The sequence below is a fragment of the Sturnira hondurensis genome, unplaced genomic scaffold, assembly GCF_014824575.4.
Source record: "Sturnira hondurensis isolate 20B ecotype Veracruz unplaced genomic scaffold, ASM1482457v3 Scaffold0008196, whole genome shotgun sequence".
Lineage (NCBI taxonomy): Eukaryota > Metazoa > Chordata > Mammalia > Chiroptera > Phyllostomidae > Sturnira > Sturnira hondurensis.
Genome location: NW_028080827.1, coordinates 16,658,851 through 16,679,904, shown reverse-complemented (window position 1 = coordinate 16,679,904; position 21,054 = coordinate 16,658,851). Strand labels below are relative to the sequence as shown.

The following is a 21,054-nucleotide window of genomic DNA, read 5'->3' as shown; positions in this document are numbered from 1 at the left end:
CACCAAGTGGCCTAAGAACATATTTTTTCTGGGGGCGGGTGTGTGTGTGTGACAAAGCGTATTTGTCTACAGTGTAGACATGCGTGTATATATGACCAGATAAAGATTTTCTGCGACATTTTCTAAAAACTTTTCTAAAAGTTTTGTCACTTTTGCAGCCTGCTTTGCCACCATTTTTTTAAATTGTACAATTAAAAAAGAGTTCAATTGAAATTGTTGAGACCATAATCTCCAGTGGTGCATAAATTTAAGCCATTTATGGTTTGTACATGGTTAGTTGTACGGATGAGTAGACAGTTACTGCACTGCCCCTCATAACCACCCCCCCACACAGACACAGAAATATACTTTCGTTCTTCCTGATATCCTTCACTGTTTGATTAACCTGTCTGCCATTGCAATTTGAGATTTCTTTATTTAAAGATTCTTAAAAACACTTTAAAACCTTTAAAAATACTATGACAAGGCTTAGGACCATACTATTTTTCTGTTAGTGTGGATTCATCAGATTCTCTTCCTGTAAAAAAGGCTAGTGGGAGTTTTGAAAAAAAAAAGGGAAAGTAAGGATAGAGCAAGTAGGAATTTTGGAAAACCGGACTTTGCAATAGGGACTTCAGGCATCTAGAGGGTATTAGTAAGATGTGTTTGGAAGGTAAAAGACAGAGATTCCAAAGAAGGAAAGGTGACAACAACAACAAAAAAAACGTCTGCTGCATTACAGTGTTAATTAAATGAACCTTGACTTTGTGTTTCAACATCTGAGAGTTACGTGCCTGTGCTTTTTCTTATAGCTGTTTTCAGTGGGTTCTTAGAAACTTTTTGTTGTTAGTCTGACTTGACTGGTAAATAAATAGGGCATTGCTATAATTATGGATATTTTTATTAATACTGCAGTAATTCTAATTTTAAAATACTTTTCACAACTAAATTTTATTATTTTTAATATTAATAGAGTGGAAGACGAAATGTTGATCTGGATTTGGCACCATCTCATAGAAAGAGAGGTAAGTATTAATAAACATGAAATATCTGGTTAAAATAGTTGTTTTTATTTCTGATGTATTTAGATTTGTCACTGAAAAGTAATTGCAAAAACATTTAGAAACATTTTATCAGTAGAGTTAAATGGGAGAACATCGTTTTTAAAATATACACCCTTTTAAAATTTAGGAATGCCTAGGAGTTAATAATCAGCTCTGCTTCTTATTTGCCATGTGTTTTAACTTATTAAAAGGTGGGACTCCAGAAGCAGTGCTTTGTAATTGGAGGGAGGGTATGTACATAATTTGCCATGTTTTACTTTACTGATATAGTAGCGATGGTTTACGTGGTATTGCAGCAAGAACTCTTTACCCCATTTGCCTTCCATATACACATACACATTTCCAAATTCAAAGTTTCTAGTTTTCCTCTTTGCTTCATGAGATAAAGCATGTGAGATGAATTTATGGTATCTAAAAAAAATGTCCCATGATGAATAGTTTTAGAGTGTCATCAAGAGTTAGCCTTATGTGTTAGAAGCACTATCTTAGTGAATAATAGTAACTCTTGGTTATATGTGCAAATGGGTGGAAAGAACAGTGGTTTTAAATAATATAAATCCAAGGATAAGTAAAAATTCTCCAAGTATCATTTTCTATTTACTGGAACTTTTATTAAACTCATTTGTACTGTGGTTTTGAAAATATTAAATGTTTAAAATTGCCATTAGTGGCAATTTTCTAAAAGCCTGTGTGGAACAACATTTTTTCTCATGGCATTAAGTCTTTTATATTTCAGAATGAAACCCATCTCTCGATAGCTTCCTTGGCAGGATGTAAGGCCCCTCCTATGGAAAAAAACAGAACGAGGGGAAGAAACACACACAGAGATTTTCATTTATGTGCTTATAACTTAGAAGAAATGTTGGTACTTCTATAGAATAAAATATGGCAGTATTTTATCCTTTAAATTATAATTAGAATACATGAATGATTTTTCTAAAATATTAGGAATAAGAACTAGAGCTGGTGCTTTATTGCAGTCTTTTGAGACTATAACATATTAGTGTTGTTGGGTTTCTAAAAAAATTTTATTTTAAAGTATTTGTGATAAAGAAATTGAATGGTATATAATGTACAATATGTATTTTACTTCCTAATTCTTTGAAAATTGGCAGTACATATGCCATAGTTAGCTTGACTATCCATAGTTAACTTGACTATAGTTAGTTAACTATAGTCAGTTAACCAGTGATTTAGGAATTGAGTTTCTGGAATACATTTACCTTCCTGATTTTGGTTAACTCATTTGAATATTGTTGCTGGAATTTCTAAGTTATATTAATGAACACGTACTATTGCTGCTTGAAAGATGACTCCAAACTTAGTGAGTAGCATAAGGGATCCAACTTACAGTTTAAGAGCTTCCCATTATATTTATAGGTGATAGTCCATTGGCGAAAATCATTCTTTTCTCTTAAATCTTTATCATGCTTATAAAATAGAAGTTTGAGATTCATTTTGTATTAACCATATCAGCATGTGGCAAAGTCATCCCTTGGAATAAACCAGAAAGTATTAAGAATAATGTAGAGCCCAAGACAAATTATAAAGTTTTATATCTCAGTAATACTAAAGGGCTTAATTCAAGCAAAATAATATTCAAACAAGTATTTCTTGTGTACCAAATGTAAGATCGTTTATTTTCATGCCCCACTTCTCTTAAAACTGTGTTTTGTGTGAACTGGCAGCTATCTCATTGCTAAACATATTCTGGATATATCTGATGTCATTTTTCTATTAAGGCTAATTATTATATTTGGGTTTGTAAAGCAGTAAATCTTGCCTTGAAATCAGGAAAAGAAATAAAGAATAATCCAGAATTATTAATCCACTCTTGTTACCTAGTGTTATTAAAAATAACCTAGAATTTGAATATAAATTACTTAGGAGAAATTAACATTTTAGAGTTCCTATCCTCAAGTTGCTACCTGTTGAAATTTTTATACAATTACCCTATAAGTAGTTGTGAATTTCTTGTAGTTTTAGGTCTAAATCAATACAAATTAATTAAGCCATTAATCCAGATTTTGTTTATGGATAAACCACCTTTTCCAGATAGCTCCAGGTGGTACCAAAACCTATTAACTTGTTGGAATTTAATTTTATTTTGTTGAAGACAGGAAAGCACATACAGGACCTTGTGTGAAAGTTGTTTTTGTTTTTAATTACCCATTAAGGAAGTTATAATAGGGAGGTAAACTAGTTTAGTAACTTTTCATGATATTACTTAATGTGGTACCAATTTATTATAATAATCGTTACATTTTGATATTCCCTGGGGGAAATTTTGCTGCTGGTTTTGTTCTTAGGAATAGGTGACAAAGTAGACAAGAAAGTTTTTAATTTCATGAATCCTAGAGTTTTGGATTAAACAATGAAAATGTACTTTGAATTTGAAATGAAATTGCTGCTTCTCCCCTCACTCCAGTTAATGTTTCATAGTTGGTCCAACCTCTTGGTCCAAGGAAGCAAATATGGTAGAAAGGGGTAAAGTGTAGTGAGCTCTTGAGAAGTATCAAAGCTAAATTCTAAAACCAAAAATGCGATTAATTACTTTAGAAAGAGTCAGGCGAAACATATTTCTGCTTAGCATCTCAGTGGTAATATGAAATTTATGCTCATTAAACACTTATAAACTGTTTACCAAATGCCAGGCATTGTTCTCATCACTTCAAACATATTTAAATCTTGTAACAACTTGTCAAAATTTTTGACAAAACCTGTTAAGTATGTTGGTGTTTTGGTACTTTGACAAATACTTAAAAGATTCTCTATGATTGTGCAGAACTGGGTTTCTCATGTACTGAAAGATAATACCCTTTTTTGCAGATATTTCACTTTAGTTTTCATATTAAGCTGAAGCTGATACCATAGATACTGGTGGAAGGAAAATGGTGGGGATGCCAAAGCAACAATTTAATTAGCAACATCAGGAATCTTACTAGCTGAAATACCGTATGGTTTGATTTTTTTTCCACCGTAGTTCTTTATATACAATTTTAGGGTTTTATGGCTAAAATAATATTGAAAACATCTGTCAACATGTGTGTTTGTGGTACAACATGTATGAGTGAAGTGCTATTTATATCTGCATTTCAAGGTAAATTATATAAAGAGGAGCAAATGTAAACGTTGTCTTCTGTATCAAATTTCTCCTTTTGTCTTCTGATTCTTGTGTGGTAGTGTATTTACTCCTTTTTGGCCAGTTGAGCCCCAGAAAAAAGAAGAGCTTCAAGCAAGTACATGATGGCATGTTTAATTTTTTTTCCTTTTAGCTTGCCTACATATTTTATGGTTTATAAAGTATGTATTGCAGCTCTGCCATGTTCATTTTGAAAATTCCATTTAAGAACCAGAGTTGTAAGGACAAGTAAACAATCTCAAAAATTTCTTGTTGGACTTTATATTTTCTTTTTATAATAGGTGACTCAATTAATATTAAGTAAGAATTGGCCTTAGCCACAATTACTCCATACAAGCTTTTGATATGCTTTTCAGACACAGTATTTTCTGTATTCAAATAAAACAATATAGAACAAACCAAATTTAACCATGTTGTTGTATGTTTTTAAAGAATTAGAGTTCTTTCATCTCATTTTCATACTGTAAGTTTTTGTGTTTCAGAGTATTTTTGATGTCAGTCTAATGCTTTATTCTAATGCTTTCAGATAAGTGTCTTTTCTGTTCTTACATTTTGTTCATGAAAAGTTTTGTTTGGATCACATACCTAATAAGTTCTGTCCTTTAAATTAGGAGTCAGCAAACTGTGGATAATGGGCCACATAACTAATAAGTTCTGTCCTTTAAATTAGGAGTCAGCAAACTGCCATCTTTTTTTTTTTGTAAATGACACTGTTGGAACAGTTACCCTCATTTGTTTATGTATTGTCTGTGGCTGCTTCCATTCTGCAACAGCAGTTAAGTCTTGCAGCATAAACTTTCATGACCCACAGATCTAAAATATTTCTGGCGCTTTATAGAAAAAGTTTGCTGACCTCAACTTTAAATTGCAGAGAGGATTTAATTTGGGCATTGGCCAACCATTCCATGGTGTATTTGGGAGTATATTAGAGCAATGTACTATTTGTAGATTCTTCACAGTTGAACCTTTAGTGCAGGCAGGCAATTGAAATGTCCATGGGTCAGTGACTTGTGAGTTGATTGATAACAGAAAAAGTAGGACAACCTCCCATCAACTTCAGGAATTAATGTTAGTAAATTAGCAGATCAATTTGAACATTTCTCAATTTCAAGAAAATTGGACAAGATAATCTTTAAGATCTGTTTACTTTGTGGTTCTAACAATAACATTACATATATATATATATATTTTCATTTTGAAAGGTAGTTTGTAAGTGATGGAAACAGAACTTTTTATTCTGAAATTTTATTATTGAACAAAAAAGCACAATGCAAAAGTGCCAAAAAAAAAAAACCCCTACATTTGTAAGTTAGGAATAAATCTAAATTCTGAATATGGGATGCTTAAGAAAATGGAAAATGATTATTTTACGTTAACCCCTACTTTATTCTCTGAATACCTCTAATTTAATACATTATGCAGCTGTGACATTATTCTTTGGATTTTTATACTTTTCTGGTTTACATAAAAATATTTAGCTACATAATTTGGGAAAATTTTCAGATTGATTATATTTCATGTTCAGTAAAACTGAATATTTGGCATTTTAAACATAGTTTTTTATTGTATTTTCTTCCATTACCATTTATCACCCAGCATTTTTTAATCTTAATAGATCTGGCTAAAACATGGTAGGCAGATATACCATAGATTCTTTGCCATTCTAAAATATTTAGTAAAATGCGTATAATTATTTTATAGTTACTTTATAATATATTAGCTGTCTGTTATGAATTCCTATGTTTGATTTTACAGTATTGGCACCAATGTAATAATTCAAAAATAAGGTATGCAGTTAATACTGTGTTAGTTTGTTATCTTTGTGGGCATTAGTGTTTAAGTAGTTCTCTTTCCAAATCTTTTCCATTTAGTTATGTAGCAAATATAACTTTTATAATTCATAATTTATTAGATACTTTAAGATACATTTTCAATAGAGAAATTTGGTTTATTCACACGTTAGGATATTATACAGTGGTCAAACAAGTGAACCGTGGTCACATGCAGTAATGTGAATAAATAGTAGTGATATAATAAAGTCAAAACAACTAAAACTCAACTTTATTGTTTTAGGAATATATAAAAGATAAAATGCTATTTGACAACAATAAAACCAAAGGAATGATAAATCTAGGCATAGGGATAGTGAAACCTTAAGTAGGAGGAAATAGGGAGAGATGAATTGGAGGAGGAACAGATAGATACAAACTACTGTTAGTTAGTTTTCTAGTTCTTGTGTTCACATTTGTTATAAATAAATATAAATACAAAAGCAGACCATGTATGGGCCAATGATGAGAATGTATTTTGAGCCAAGGATGACGATTAATCTAATTTGTGTACCTGAGATCAGTTAAATTAAAAAAGACAAAGTTTGTAAGAATTGGACATATATATATTTATTTAAAGCTAATATTGCCATATGACTTGGACAGTAGTTGTGTTCAAACATATTAACATTTTTGCTATCTAACTATTTTAGCCTAGAAAATGCCCACTGGCAAAACTAATGGTATTATATTTAGCAACTATTGTGAACCACTTGGTAATTTTGCTCCATTAGCTATGGAGCAAAATGGAGCTTGGTAATGATAGCTCCATAGCTATCATTTTACAGTAAATCTTAACATACTGTCTGTGAAACTTTGCTTCCTCTATATAGGAGTTTCACAATATGCAATAAGTATGCATATGACACATTGAAATTGTTCCTTATGTTAATGAAACCCAAAGGGTGATGTTTGTGTCTCTTTTTTTGTGTAAGTTTACTTGCCCTTCTATATTCATTTTTTGGTAGTGTTTTATTGCAGATATGTAGACACTTGCATAGTCTTAACTTACTTGCAATGATATATTCAATCAGATGAAGTCCTATTACTAGTAGGTCTTACCAGTGGTGTCTTAAGTGCCTCGTTCCTTTTTGTTTATAAATGATGGTCTGGTTTAATACTGCAGAGCATTTTAAGCTAAGCATTTTGAGAGCAGCTTCTGCCTTTCTTTTTCTTGTGGCAGTGTGTTGATAAAGCGCTTTCAAAGACACTGGTACATCAAACAGGGTTTTTCCTTTATTTTGTTACATTGCTGTATTTTTTGTTTGTTTGTTGTTTTTTCCAAAGCATTTTGTTCAGATTCACTTAATGCATGCATATATTCAAGTTTAAGTCTCCATCTCTCACCAGTTGGTATGGTAGCAGCACTCAGCCCGCATTTAGTTTCAGATTGTAAGCTCTACTTGTTTGTCATTGATGCATGTTTGTTCTGTTTGTATGTAGGTCCTATGCGCAGTCAATTGGAATCTCTGAACGACTCTTGGGTTCGCCTGAAACATAGCAGAGACTGGTTGTGCAACTCCTCTTATTCGTTTGAGTCTGATTTTGATCTCACCAAGTCTTTGGGAGTTCACACTTTGATTGAAAATGTTGTAAGCTTTGTGAGTGGAGATGTGGGGAATGCCCCAGGTTTTAAAGAGCCAGAGGAAAGTATGTCTACAAGTCCCCAGGCCTCCATCATTGCAATGGAACAGCAGCAGTTAAGAGCGGAAGTAAGTATTTGATATTTACTCCTGTAGGGCTTATGGAAACAAACTAAACCACTGAATGTACAATTGTAGGAGAGATTTTTTCTTTTCTTCTACTTGCTGCCTCCTTTTCTCCACCCGAGTTTTTTAATGTCATTATCTGAACTATACACCATGATATTTTATATGAAGTGGACAAAAGTACATTTTTAATTGCCATCTATTAGAACAAAATACTCTAAGCATAAGTTTTTACTTGTCTCTAGAAACTAGAATGAGACTGGCTAGTGACCATGTGGATCTCTTCTTCATTTTTGACTCATTTGTCTTCATTTAAAAAGGGTTAAATTAGAACACCATACTAATAGTTATGAATGCTAAAATTAGGGAGCAGAAATTTAAAGAGACACAGGATGTCTGTATAACCTCAAAGTATCTCCTTCAAAATATTTACTAATTATTGTGGTTTTAACGTGTCCACAAATTGATACTCCTCTCTCTGGGAGCTGGAACTTAACTCTTCCTTCTCTTGAGAGAAAGCTGGACTTAGTGCTCACAGTTAACAAACAATATGAAAGGGGGAAAAATAATAATTTTACCTTGCAGAAACCTGGCAGACATCACTTTAACCAAGTGACCAAGAGTAAGTTTACCAGTAATATGATGGTAATATCATATACCCCCAGTAATTGGCTCTTCCAAAGTGTAACGATCAAGAAAAACAAAGAAAGAAACTGTCACAGACTAAAGAAAATTAAGGAGACATGACGATTAAATGCAATGTGATATCCTGGATTAGATCCTGGAACAGAAAAGGGATTTTCTGAGGAAAATTGGTGAAGTCCAAATTAAGTCTGTGGTTTAGTTAATACTGTTGTACCAAAATAATTTCTTAGTTCTGAAAAATGTACCATAGTTATGTAAGATGTTAACATTAGGGGATGCTAGGGGAAAGATATACAAGAGCGCTCTGTACCATCTTTAAACTCTACTGTAAGTGTAAAATTATTTTTAAATGAAAATTTTTAAAAAGAGGAGGGTAAGCTCATTGACTGTAGTGATAGCTATTGTCCTCCTAAGGAAAATAGAGCTAGAAGTTCAAGAGAACCACAGAGAAACTTTTCAGAAATACTTCTCACTCATACATGGGATATAAAACTGAAAGCAGCAAATGGACGAACAAGAAAAACAAACAAACAAAACCCTCAATAGACACAGACAACAGTATGGTGATGACATACTGTTGGGCCAGTGGGCATTTTCTAGGCTAAAATAGTATGTCACCAAGGGAGAAGGGGGGTGGGAGGGTTGTAGGGGATGAGGGGGTGTCAAATACATGGTGACGGAAGAAGATCTGACTTGGGGTGAGTGGACACACAATGCAATGTACAGGTGATGCATCATAGAATTGTACACTTGAAACCCATATAATCTTATTAACCAATATCATCCCAATAAATTTAAGTATAAAACAGAAATACTTCTGTTTCTTGAACTAAAAGGTATTCCTTCTGTATAATTTTTTATAAACAAAGGAAGCAATAACTATACTACCTTACAGTTTTGAAACATTCTCATAAATCTCATGAGCATCATGGTAGCTTTATGAGTAGGTTACATAAAGTACCGTTAGCCTCATTTTACATATGAAGAAACAGAGGCTCAGGAAGTAGCTAAATGAGTGTCCTAAGGCCACAGAGTAGGTGCAGAGTCTGGCCTTGAAACCAGGTCTCCTACATCCAAATCTTACTACTTTTTGCCTTGTACTGTGTAGCCTTTTTTGTACTATAGCATGCCTGTAGAGTTTCTAGAGATATTTTTGAAAATGTGATTAAATTTGTAAACTTTCTTACTAGTCAAATTCATACACATACACGATTTATTATGCATCTCCTTCAAATTTTATCCAGTAGCATTTCAGTAGATTAAAAAAATGTTCATCTTACTAAAATGGATTCCTAAGAAATGTTAGAGTTTTATGTGATCTACAATTTTTTATCTGTGACATACAGAGTTCCTTTGTGTCTCAGTTCAGTGAAACTCTGTTTATTTTGCTTCTTTCAAGCTCCGTTTAGAGGCACTTCATCAGATCCTCGTTCTGTTGTCTGGAATGGAGGAAAAAGGTAGCATCTCTCTGGCAGGAAGCAGGTCGGGCTCAGGCTTCCAGTCATCCACACTGCTCACGTCTGTGAGGCTGCAGTTTCTAGCTGGGTGTTTCGGTTTAGGCACAGTTGGATATGCAGGAGCCAAAGGGGAGAGTGGCCGATTGCATCACTATCAGGTAGGTGACGATGACACCTTATAGTGTATTCAGATTTTAACCATCTTTTTACAAAACCAGTTGAAAAGTGCTAATCTTTTTGGTGTTTAAGATTGACGTTTTAAAAATATAAAGACTTTTAGAGAACTCTTAAAGATATCTCGTTGGTTTAATTTCCTAAGTAATAGTATTATAGTTACAGTTAGTTGAGCCATCGTGTTGTTGTATTTCTAGATTCTCGACTGCTTAGTTTTATGAATCCTTAGCCATATTGGATAGAGCTAGGTCTGAGTTAGGATAGGGTGTTTGGGAGGATGGTTTCAGGAATTTAGATTTTAGACTTACTCATTCTGTCTGGATTCTCTGATTGCTTGAAAAGTCATTTTTTAAGTGTGTGTTTATGTCTTTCATATGTATAGAGGAAAATTTGCTTTGTGGGAAAGGAGAAAGATTATATAGAATCAGAAATTATTAATTTGAAAATAAATTTATTTTAAAACTTTCATGTACTGAAATATACTAAATAATTAAAAACCACTACAGGGCTCTAACAGATAGGTAGACTAAAAAAAATACTATTTTATTTGGGTAGAAGGTGTTAGGGTTGCTAACAGAAAAAAGTAAATTTTTACGTGTAACTCAGGATGGGATCAGAGCAGCGAAGAGAAATATACAGATTGAAATCCAGGTGGCTGTGCATAAGATTTATCAACAGTTGTCTGCTACCTTGGAGAGAGCCCTACAGGCAAATAAGCATCACATTGGTGAGTAACTGCCCCTTGCAAATATACGAGAAACAAGTTATTTTGGCCTGAGGTTATGCTAGATAGTTAATATTCTATACCTTGTGTTGGACATTAGTAGATAACTTACAGTTAAAAATAAATACCTGAAAATGTAGTAGTGTTCCATATTAATATTTATATTTTAGAATATGGTTTGTTTTAGTGAATGCTTTATTTACTTAAAGATTTTCAACTGTCTTTCTTTTCTTTTCTTTTCTTTTTAGAAGCCCAGCAACGTCTCCTTTTGGTTACAGTGTTCGCCCTGAGTGTTCACTATCAACCAGTGGATGTTTCTTTGGCAATTTCCACTGGTCTGCTAAACGTATTGTCACAGTTATGTGGCACAGACACTATGCTAGGACAGCCCCTGCAGTTGTTGCCAAAGACCGGTGTTTCTCAGCTTAGCACAGCTTTAAAGGTGGCTAGTACAAGATTGCTCCAGATTCTAGCCATCACTACAGGGTGAGCATTGTAGATGCCTTAGTAGAGAACTGTGTTGGGGCTGGTCTTTTTACATTTTAGTAATTTCCATTTCCCCCTAATCTCCTTTAAGGTATTTAAGTATAACATTTGTCCTTCCATGTTATTACATTTTCTTCCTGTTATTTCCTGTAGGACCTATGCTGATAAACTGAGCCCCAAGGTAGTTCAATCCTTGTTGGATCTACTCTGTAGTCAGTTGAAGAATTTGTTGTCCCAAGCTGGTGTACTACTCATGGCCTCGTTTGGAGAAGCGGAAGGAGAAGAGGGTGAAGAAGAAGAAAAAAAAATTGACTCCAGTGGAGAAGCTGAGAAGAGAGATTTTAGAGGTATCATAAACCTTTTTCTCCATCAGATAGTTCTCTGGCTTCAAAATGCAGAGGGTGGAGGGAAACTATGAGAAGGTGATAAGAGAGGGTGGTGCTGATGCTGATGGGAAAACTAGCAATTTGGTTAGGGCAAGTTCATGAGAAAAATCTTACGGATTTTGAGCTCAGTCAAACAAGACTCAGGCCTAGAAATTGGCTGCTTTGTAGAATATGAAAACACAGTCTTTTTTAGAGATGTGATTCTTAAATTTGATGGGGGGTGATTTATGAACTTTTTGAAAATGTGATTAAATTTGTGAACTCTGTTACTAGTCAAATATATACACATACACGATTTATTATGCATCTCCTTCAAATTCTGTCCAGTAGAATTCTAGGCTTGGGTAGGAGAACTGTATTTTTTTGAAGAACAGTAAAAAAATTTACAGAACCAAGTACACATGCTTTATTCTAGCAACATACTATTGTAAACAGATGTGAAAGATATTGTAAGTTTGGCTTTATTTTCTGTTCTTTTCCCATTCTGTTATTTAAGTTTTAAAAATTCACCATCAGACAACCAAGATTTTAAATTTAGGTGTGTGCTTACCGCAGTCTAAATGTAGCTTATTTGATATAAGACTGTTTCCTGTTTGTTGGCTTTTGATTATAATGTAAACTTTTGTCTCTTCACTCTTTAGCTGCACTTAGAAAACAGCACGCAGCCGAATTGCATCTGGGGGATTTTTTAGTTTTTCTTCGCAGAGTTGTATCTTCAAAAGCAATTCAGTCAAAAATGGCTTCCCCTAAGTGGACAGAGGTACTTCTGAATATAGCATCTCAGAAGTGTTCTTCAGGTATATGACCTTTGCCTTGTTTTAGAGTACTTTTAAACATCACATGCGTTTTAGTCAGATAATGCCAAACTTTAACAACATTGAATATGTGATGTTGATTTCAAGACTTTTTTTTCTTATTTTCTAAGTACTTATGTAATCAAATGAAAACTCTAATTTAGGAGTAAAAGTTGATAGGAATTATTAGTAGAAAGTAGCCCTGGAGAAGTTCAAGTATTTGATTGAGAACCTGGCTCTATTTGTTCAGATTACAGTAATAAGCAGGGAACATCATGTTTATTATGATAATTTGGCACAGATTTTGACCTCTGTGGATTATCAAAAATACAAATCTGAAAGCAAAAACAGAATACAAACCTGAATTTGTCCATTCTCTCTTATCATGGTATGATTTCTGTGTTTTGATTGTAACTTCTCATTGTGTGCTGTACATGAAAGTTCTGTATAATAAGCTTAATTCCTGGTTCTTAGTAAAAAAGTCCAGTCAGTCTTTTTCTAGTCTTATTTTATGGTGGTAAAATATACATAAAATAACATTTCCCATTTTAACCATTTAAGTGTACATTTTAGTGACATTCACAGTGTTTTTTAACCATTACTAGTCTCCATTTCCAGAACTTTTTCATTATCCTACTCTTTTAAATATGCTAAAACATAATGTAATCTTCCATTGTACATGTTATTTTGTATGTACATATTCTCAATAAACTAGTTTTTCTCAACTAGTATAACTTACAACAGCTCTCTTTTCTCTTTAAGAAGAGAAATCTATAGTACAGATTAAGGTCTTAGAGCATAAAGAAAAATCAGATATTCACTTATTTTCAGTTGGCTTTATTGCAGTAATGGATATAATAAATAGTATCAGTACCCTATCTCTACCTTTGCTTACTTTAGAAGAGTATAAACTGTTTATTCCTGTTAACTCTAAGTCTCTCTGAGGCAGTCAGGGCATGGACAGAGAAGCAGTGAATGGGTATGGATTAACAGGCCTACTTGAAATTCTACCTCTGCCTCTACTGAGCTGTGTGGTTTTGGTTATTTACCTTTTCTGAGCCTCAGTTTCCTCATCAGTAAAATCAGGATATAATGTAGGATTTGTGAGGATCAACAGAGTTAATGTGTATGAAATTCATGGCACAGTACCTGGCATAGGTAGTTACTATAGCGCTATTCCTTTTATGTATGTAAAAACTGAAATGTGAACAAGAATATTGGTTTACCTTAATAGGTGTGGGATGAGTCCAGAATTATTGTGATAAGAGGTTGAAGTGAATTCCATTCTACCCATAAATGCTTAGCAACCTCAGGAATATTTTTTCAAGAACTCATTTAAACTTTAAGTCACATTGGTATCACATTGATAGTAAGAAAATGTCTTTCCTCCTCCAGGTATTCCTCTAGTCGGTAACTTAAGAACGAGGCTCCTTGCGCTTCACGTCCTTGAGGCTGTGCTACCAGCTTGTGAATCTGGTGTAGAAGATGATCAGATGGCCCAGGTTTCTATTTTTAAAGTTGCTAGAAAATGTTTTTGACATCCACAACATGATTCAGCCCAAATCTAACTTATAGTCTCTTCAGTTGTGAATGTATTATTTATTCAGTAGCAACACTTTCACTTCTGAGATTCTTTTTTTTATAATTTCATCTCCAAGTAAGGAGAAAGAAAAATTAAGAAGGAGGGGGGATAGTGAATACTCACAAGGTCAGAAGGAAAGGAAAACCTGTGAAATTTCTTAGTAGTTTTGGATGTCTACAGAAAAATGTGTGAGGTTGCTCGGCCAATTCAGAGGTCTCTGTAGTAAGGCAACCTAAGGGCAGAAAGTGAGAGGAACTCATTTTCTATTGAGTTAGTGATCTTTCTTTTTTTAAAAAAAGTATTTAACTTACAACCATCCAAAGTAGCTGTTGGACATTGATATAATCAAATGTCACATGTGACTTAGTATTATAGTTGAATGGTTTTATCTTTTTTAAATTTAAAATTACCCTATACAAATTTTATCATTCCCTTTCCTTCAATAAATAGGTTGTTGAACGTTTATTTTCCCTTTTGTCGGATTGTATGTGGGAAACACCCATTGCTCAGGCCAAACATGCTATTCAGATAAAGGAAAAAGAACAAGAAATAAAACTACAGGTAACTGGTTCCTCCAAAAAGTTATTTTTAAACACCACAAGTAAATGCATATCTGTCTCTGGATTCCTTCTCCTCTGGGGGATCTTGTTCTATCAGTGATTCCATTTCCCTTCTGCATTCTGCCTTTCTCTCTCCACTGGTCCCTTACTCTCATTTTATAAACGCCTCTCATTTCCATCCTCTGAAGTCCTTTTTTAGATCATGAAGTCTTTTTGTTTTTTCTGTTGTCCTTTATTGCTAAGCTTCTCAGAAGAATAATCTTATGCATATTTGTCACTTTCTCACATCTCTATATCTCTTCAACTCAATTGTTTTTCTTCCATCAAAGCATGGAAATTAAATGACAAAGGTATGTACTTAGTGCTAAAAACAGTATACACTTTTTTGTCCACATTTTACTTGACCTTTTAAAACTCTAGCCTTGTGTTCTTTTTAGAACACTTCCTTCTCCTAGATCCTCATATATCTTCTGCCAATTCTTGATTCCTTCCAGAGGCATCTCTTCTTTGTTGCCACTGTTTCTTTGCCTTCATCCCAGACTCTGGTGTTCCTCAGAGTTCTATCCTTAGCTTTTTCAGCAGTCAGTCACACCGACCTGCATGTATTGCCTTCCAAATTTAAATGCTAGCCTAGGTGTCTCTCCCTGAAACCTTTCCCCCCGCTTTTTTGTCCTCCCACCTTTTTTTACTTTTTATTTTTCTGTTGTTATATCACCATATACTTACCTTTCCAGACCTGAATTTCCTAGGAACAGCTAGCTACCTTAATTCTTCTTCTCTTGGTTTTCATGATGTCATACTTTTTCTGTTTTTTTTTTCTGTCTCAATACCATGTTCTTTGTTTTTCATTCTCTTTTATTGGTTCTTCCTCTTTTATTTAATCAAGGCTTAGTCCCAAGACCCCTTCCTTTTCTCAGTTGTCACCCCCACTCACTTTCTCGTACCCAACCAAACCCTATTCAGACCCACGTGCTGTTGAGTCCCAAATTTTTAATGCCAGTTTTGACATTTTTCCTGGATTGCAGACTTGTGTACTACTTGCCTTACCAGTTGAATAATAGCCCGAGAGGCATCCCATACTTGGTAGTATCCTTAGTTCAGTCATATCCTATTTCTTCATTATGCTTTCTCATCTTTCTACTTAGTAACTCTACCAAAAAACCCAGAAGTCATCTTTGATTTCTCTCTTTTTGTCTCCCCTCCCATTTTCTCCAGTTGTACATTCTTCAGGTCTCATGAATTCCTCTGTAAAACATAACTTGAATTTACTCATGTCCTCATTTCTTTGCCATTGACCCTATTATAAACCATTGTCAACTGGTCTTTCTGCTTACATTATTAACTCCCTTTAGTCCATTCTCTACACAGGATCCAGAGTGATCTTTTAAAATAACAAATCAAAGCGTGTTGGTCCCTTCTTAAAACCCTCTAGGGGTTTCATCATTCTTGGGATAAAATCTAGAAGTTCTTGTTCTTTCCCAGTTGCTTTACACTCTGAACAATTTGCCTTCTTCCTGTTTCTTGGACAAACTAAGCTTATATTTTTCATTTGGGTTTTGCACCTGCTACTCTCTCTACCTAGTACTTCCCTCAAATATGTTTCTCAGAGGTCACCTTCTTCTTATTTTTGTGTCAGTTATCACTTCCTCAGAGTGTCCTTTCCTGATCCTCAATCTAGAGTTAGTTGCCACACAAAGACTTGTTATATCACCGTTTAAAATTTCAACATAGCACTCGTTACCTGATATTTTCTCGTTTCTATATTTCCTGTCTTCACCTTTCAAAATATAAGTTTTGTAAGAGCAGAGACTTTATCTGTTTAGTATACTGTTGAATATGTAGGACCTGGTAGTGCCTGGCACATAGTAGATGCTTAATAAATACTCATTGAATGAATGAACAATTTCAAGTCCCTCAGCAGTTCTTACCTGAACTCTTGCAGTAATATCCTGATTGGTCTCTCTCTCTTCACCTTGCACGCTCCTAGTAAAGCAGTGTTTATAAAACACAAATCTGATCAGCGATCTAATAAATCATGCTTTATAGGCATTCCCTATTGTCTTTAGAGTAAAATTCAATGGCATTCAAGGCCTTTTATAATTTTGTTTCTTTTTCTCTTTCTAGGCCACTTTTCTGCCAGAGTTAATGGCAGAAAAATGCCATTAACTTATTCTCTAAACTTTCCACATTGCTTGCAGTTACTTTAAATCACTGAACTCTGTTGCACCTTCATGCCTTGACACATGCTGTGCATATTGCCTTTCTGTCCTTTGACCAGCTGCTGAATGCCCTCTCATCATTCAGTACTCAGCTCAGAAGTCATCCTCTTTTGAATACTTACCTTTTCCTTTTGAGGCATGGTTAGATATTTAAACTTTAATATTGTTCCTATCTATGTTGTGTAGCTGCTGTTATTCCATCGCTATAATATTGATGTTTTTTTGTTTGTGTCTCTGTCCCCTAATTGTATTGTAAGCTCTTTGGGGGCAGGACCATGCTGTATTTATTATTGTGTTTCCATTGTCTGCACAGTAGTTGGCATGTTTGTGGGCTCAAACCAACCAGTTTTAGAATATTAACTGAGATCTGGGTTACTTCAAAATACTGACCAAACTTCCTTTCTGGTAGAAGCAGGGAGAGTTGGAGGAAGAAGATGAGAATCTCCCCATACAAGAAGTATCCTTTGACCCAGAGAAGGCTCAGTGTTGCATAGTGGAGAATGGGCAGATTTTAACTCATGGCAGTGGAGGAAAAGGCTATGGATTGGCATCAACTGGAGTAACTTCTGGTTGCTATCAGTGGAAGGTTTGTAGAATTTCAAGTAGTTTTTAGCATGTTGTCTTTTATTCCTTTTTACAGGTTCTTTTGAAATATGTATGGAATCACTTTTTAAAAATCATATGTAAATATTCTATCATTATGTAAGATGTTAACATAAATGGAAATGGAATTGAGGATATATGGGAACTCTATTATTTTGATACATCTTTTGTAATTCTAAAATTACCTCATAAATTTTAAAATGAATGGTTAAAGAATCACAGTAGTCCCTCCCTTTGCGTACCCAGCAATGAAGGCACAGTAACATGGGTGATATTTCTGCCTGGAAAAGCCCTTTAGAGATTCTGTGCCCAAGATTCTTATTGGATGCTGTTCACATACCCTCTGCCTGGGGTATACTAGAATTTTAGATTCCCAGAAGGAAAGCAGGTGTTTAATATAAATTACATTGTTGTCCAAACAGTCTAGGCACAATGAGCCACACTTATCAATTAGGGGAAGTTTTTATCAGTGTAGGGAACTGTATAGCAGTCTGGTTCCTAAATGTCAGCCAAGGGCCAGCACCGCAAGTAGACCTTTCTAAGATAGCCCTCTCTACTGTGTTAACTCCTGTTTTATACAGTCCACCCCCTTGCCTCTTGGCTCCCGTGTCTTTACAGTGAAATTATTATCAGTGGGGTTTTGTGCAGCAGGGTGAGACCAACCTCTAGTATCAAGTTCACTTATGCTTTTTAGGGGTCCTAGACTTAGCCAGTTAAAACAAATGTTATTAACCATAAATATCTATATTAAAAATTATGTTACTTTGTCCTTAAGTTTTTGTATTAATTTTTAAAAACTGGATTAGGCATCAGTTTAGCATAGCACAACTCTGGCCAGTCTAGAGCTCAGATAAGAATCCTGAATGCACACAACAGGAAATATAATCCCAGAGGGCATACATGGTATCCCTGGAAACAAAGAGATTATAATTTTTAGTGACCCCTAATCAGGATATACAGTTATCAGCCAGAATGAGTTAACAGGGACCCAGTGTGACCTCCTGCCCTCTGTTCCCAATGCAGTCTGAATAATTTAGTTGAGTCCTTGATTTCAGGGGGACTACCTAAAGGCAGTGAGTTAAATGGTTTAGCTTGTCTGTGACATTATTTATCTGCATTAAGAGTGTGGATGATATCTGGGGGTGTTCTGTGGAAAGTATAGGACATGGGGCCACTCTCTGGGTTTAGTAGTCTGTCAGGTATGGTGGGAGGTTCAGCAGTCAGTTTGAGCTTAAAGTGCCCAAAACAGGCTTTAAGACAGCATGGATACTTTTTTCCTCTAGGAGGACGAACAGTTCTGAAAAACAAAAACAGTTCTGAAAAACATGCCTTCTCCTTTCCTCTATATTTCCCCAGGTTCTGGGTTTTTGTTTTTTTTCACCCTTATTCTAAAATCATGTTTCCCATTTAGAAATTATAACTTCAGGACTATTTCAGTAATTTTTAATTTTCATGTAGACTTTTTGTCTAGGTGGGTTGGCTACAAAAGGGACAAAAACATTTTTATACAACTTAACCAGAAAGGCTAGGAATTGTCAAAATCTCAATTAAAATTTTTTTTACAAAATAGATTTACCAAATTTTCTACCTCCTTGTATCATAATTATTGATCCAGTGAGCAGCCTAGAAAAGATTTCTCACTCTCTTTCCAAGGAGAACTTATCTACTAAGACATATATCAGAAGAAAGATGAGGCATGTAGAGAGAGCCTATCCATCTCTTATGGCAAACTGCAACTAAATCAAAAGGCTGAACATAATTTGATACAGTGGGACAATCCCAAGAAGAGGTTGAAAGTCTCATTTGTTAAGAAGTGGTTGGAGGAGTCATGCTCCCTGTGGTATGCTCTCTTCCAGCTTTCAGCTTTTGGTAGGATTCACAAGTTCACAAGGCAGTCACTTTCTCTGTCAAAAATCTAAGAACGTGCCCCTTCCCAGGGGCATTTGGAAGAGACCCAGACAGTCCACCATAAGCCATGATGTTTTTGTAGTTTATGACACCACAGAGGAGTCCTAAATCTGTAATAGTCCCAGAGTTTGAGTTTTATTCATTGAACTATGCCTTTAATTGAGCACAGTTCATGATGGGTTGAAACAGCACATGGCAGATGGTATCAGGTTTTAACTTCAAGTCCGGCCCAGGCAATTAGAACCTGTGAATTCAGGAATCTAGGCTTTCCTAAGCCCTTTTTAAAGCATTGTCATTGTGAGAGTCCAAATTTACCTACTCAAAAATAGGTTCTCAGGCTGGAAAACTGTCAGTCAGCCTCTACAGATCAGAAATCTGATTTTACAGGAACTCATTGCCAACTAAAACCTTTTTAAAATTCTAAAAGTATATCCATATGTTTCCACCTGGAGATTGCTACTCTTTTATTTTGTCTTCCTTTTTCCAGAGGCTCCAGTAGCAAAAAATATTATCAGTTATGGAAACTTGTTTTGTTTCTAGTACTCAAAGAGTTTAAATTTTTGTCTACCCACTGGTGGCAAAAAACAAGGAAGTTGTGTCATGCTAATGTTTTCCTTTGTAGCTTTCATTGATCGGGACAATTTCTTAGTATTTTTGAAGTTACAAGCATATAAAAATTTATGTCTATTTTTATCATGCATCCAGATACAGTAGCCATAGAACAAAGCTGTTTTTTAAAATTGACTTTCCCCCCTCATCCCGAGTTTACTCAAACCTGTAGCATACATTTAGCCTTTATAGGGTTAATTGATTGGACAAGTGGCACTGCTGCTGCAGCAGTGGTAGTATCTAAACTAAAACAGTAGTTGGAATGGCCTTTTTCTTTCTCCGGTCTTCCCCAAAGCTTTGCTCTATCCCTGGATATTGATACATACTCTTTTCCCTTTGTTGCAGAGGAAAAAGCAACACGCACTTACCATATTTTGGGTTTACCTAAAACTCACCTTCAGGGATTTTTTAACTCTTTCCTTGACACCTGGAGGACAGAGCAACTTCAAGCTAATGTTTATTCTTCAGCCCATCTAAAGTCCTTTTGTTGGGAATATTTGGGCCTTTTTCCTGCCTAGAAGAGAGAATAACAAAATTTGCCTTCGCTTCTCATTTTTTCTCACTTTAGCTAGAAAGGCCAAAAGCATCCAGGGGATTCAGCGAGCCAGCACTGAGAGGCTGATGATTTTCCTCCCTGAAGTGCATGTTTTGGGGATAGATCTGTTATTTTTGAATTTCATAAGTAACTTACACCTTTCACAACAGATAACAACTCACCTACTGTTTTATAACATGTGTGTAACTCCATGGCCATCAGGCAGCAGAGCTGTGTCTTTCCCCACTTCTCTCTTTCCCCCAGGAATGCTGTAACTGTATCTTAATGAGTTGGAGTTTCTCGTGGAACCTTGCCACCACTGTGTCAGGTTCCCTCAAAATCACCCTGTATTCAAAGATTTGTTAGAAAGACTTATGGGACTAAACGTGTGGTTGTACTTATGACTGAGATTTATTATAACCACACAATAAGGACACATAGCTGGATAATAAGGGAAAAAGAGACAAGCAGAGTCTGGAGGAATCCATGTGCAAGCTTCCTTATAGTCTTTCCCTCCCATAAGTGGTAACATGGAGTGCACACTTTCCCCAGCAACAAAATGCAGCAACATGTGTGTGATGTTTTAGGGAAGCCCATTAGAAACTTAGCACCCAAGATTTCTACTGGTGGCTGGTTGTGAAGGTTCACT

General features: G+C 35.0%; 1 protein-coding gene across 9 annotated transcripts in view; it reads left to right on the top strand.

Annotated features, from left to right (window-relative positions):
- HERC1 (HECT and RLD domain containing E3 ubiquitin protein ligase family member 1) overlaps positions 1–21,054 on the top strand; it is a 187,733-nt gene that overhangs the window by 100,019 nt on the left and 66,660 nt on the right. For 8 of the 9 annotated variants that reach the window (XM_037054088.1, XM_037054086.1, XM_037054085.1 and 5 more), the window contains 10 exons: positions 953–1,004; positions 7,458–7,726; positions 9,768–9,983; positions 10,606–10,726; positions 10,972–11,209; positions 11,363–11,556; positions 12,237–12,392; positions 13,785–13,891; positions 14,422–14,532; positions 17,160–17,336. In XM_037054088.1, the coding sequence (XP_036909983.1) occupies positions 953–1,004; positions 7,458–7,726; positions 9,768–9,983; positions 10,606–10,726; positions 10,972–11,209; positions 11,363–11,556; positions 12,237–12,392; positions 13,785–13,891; positions 14,422–14,532; positions 17,160–17,336 (1,641 nt within the window). The remainder of the gene's footprint in view (positions 1–952; positions 1,005–7,457; positions 7,727–9,767; positions 9,984–10,605; positions 10,727–10,971; positions 11,210–11,362; positions 11,557–12,236; positions 12,393–13,784; positions 13,892–14,421; positions 14,533–17,159; positions 17,337–21,054) is intronic. The other variant, XM_037054083.1, reaches the window with a different exon arrangement.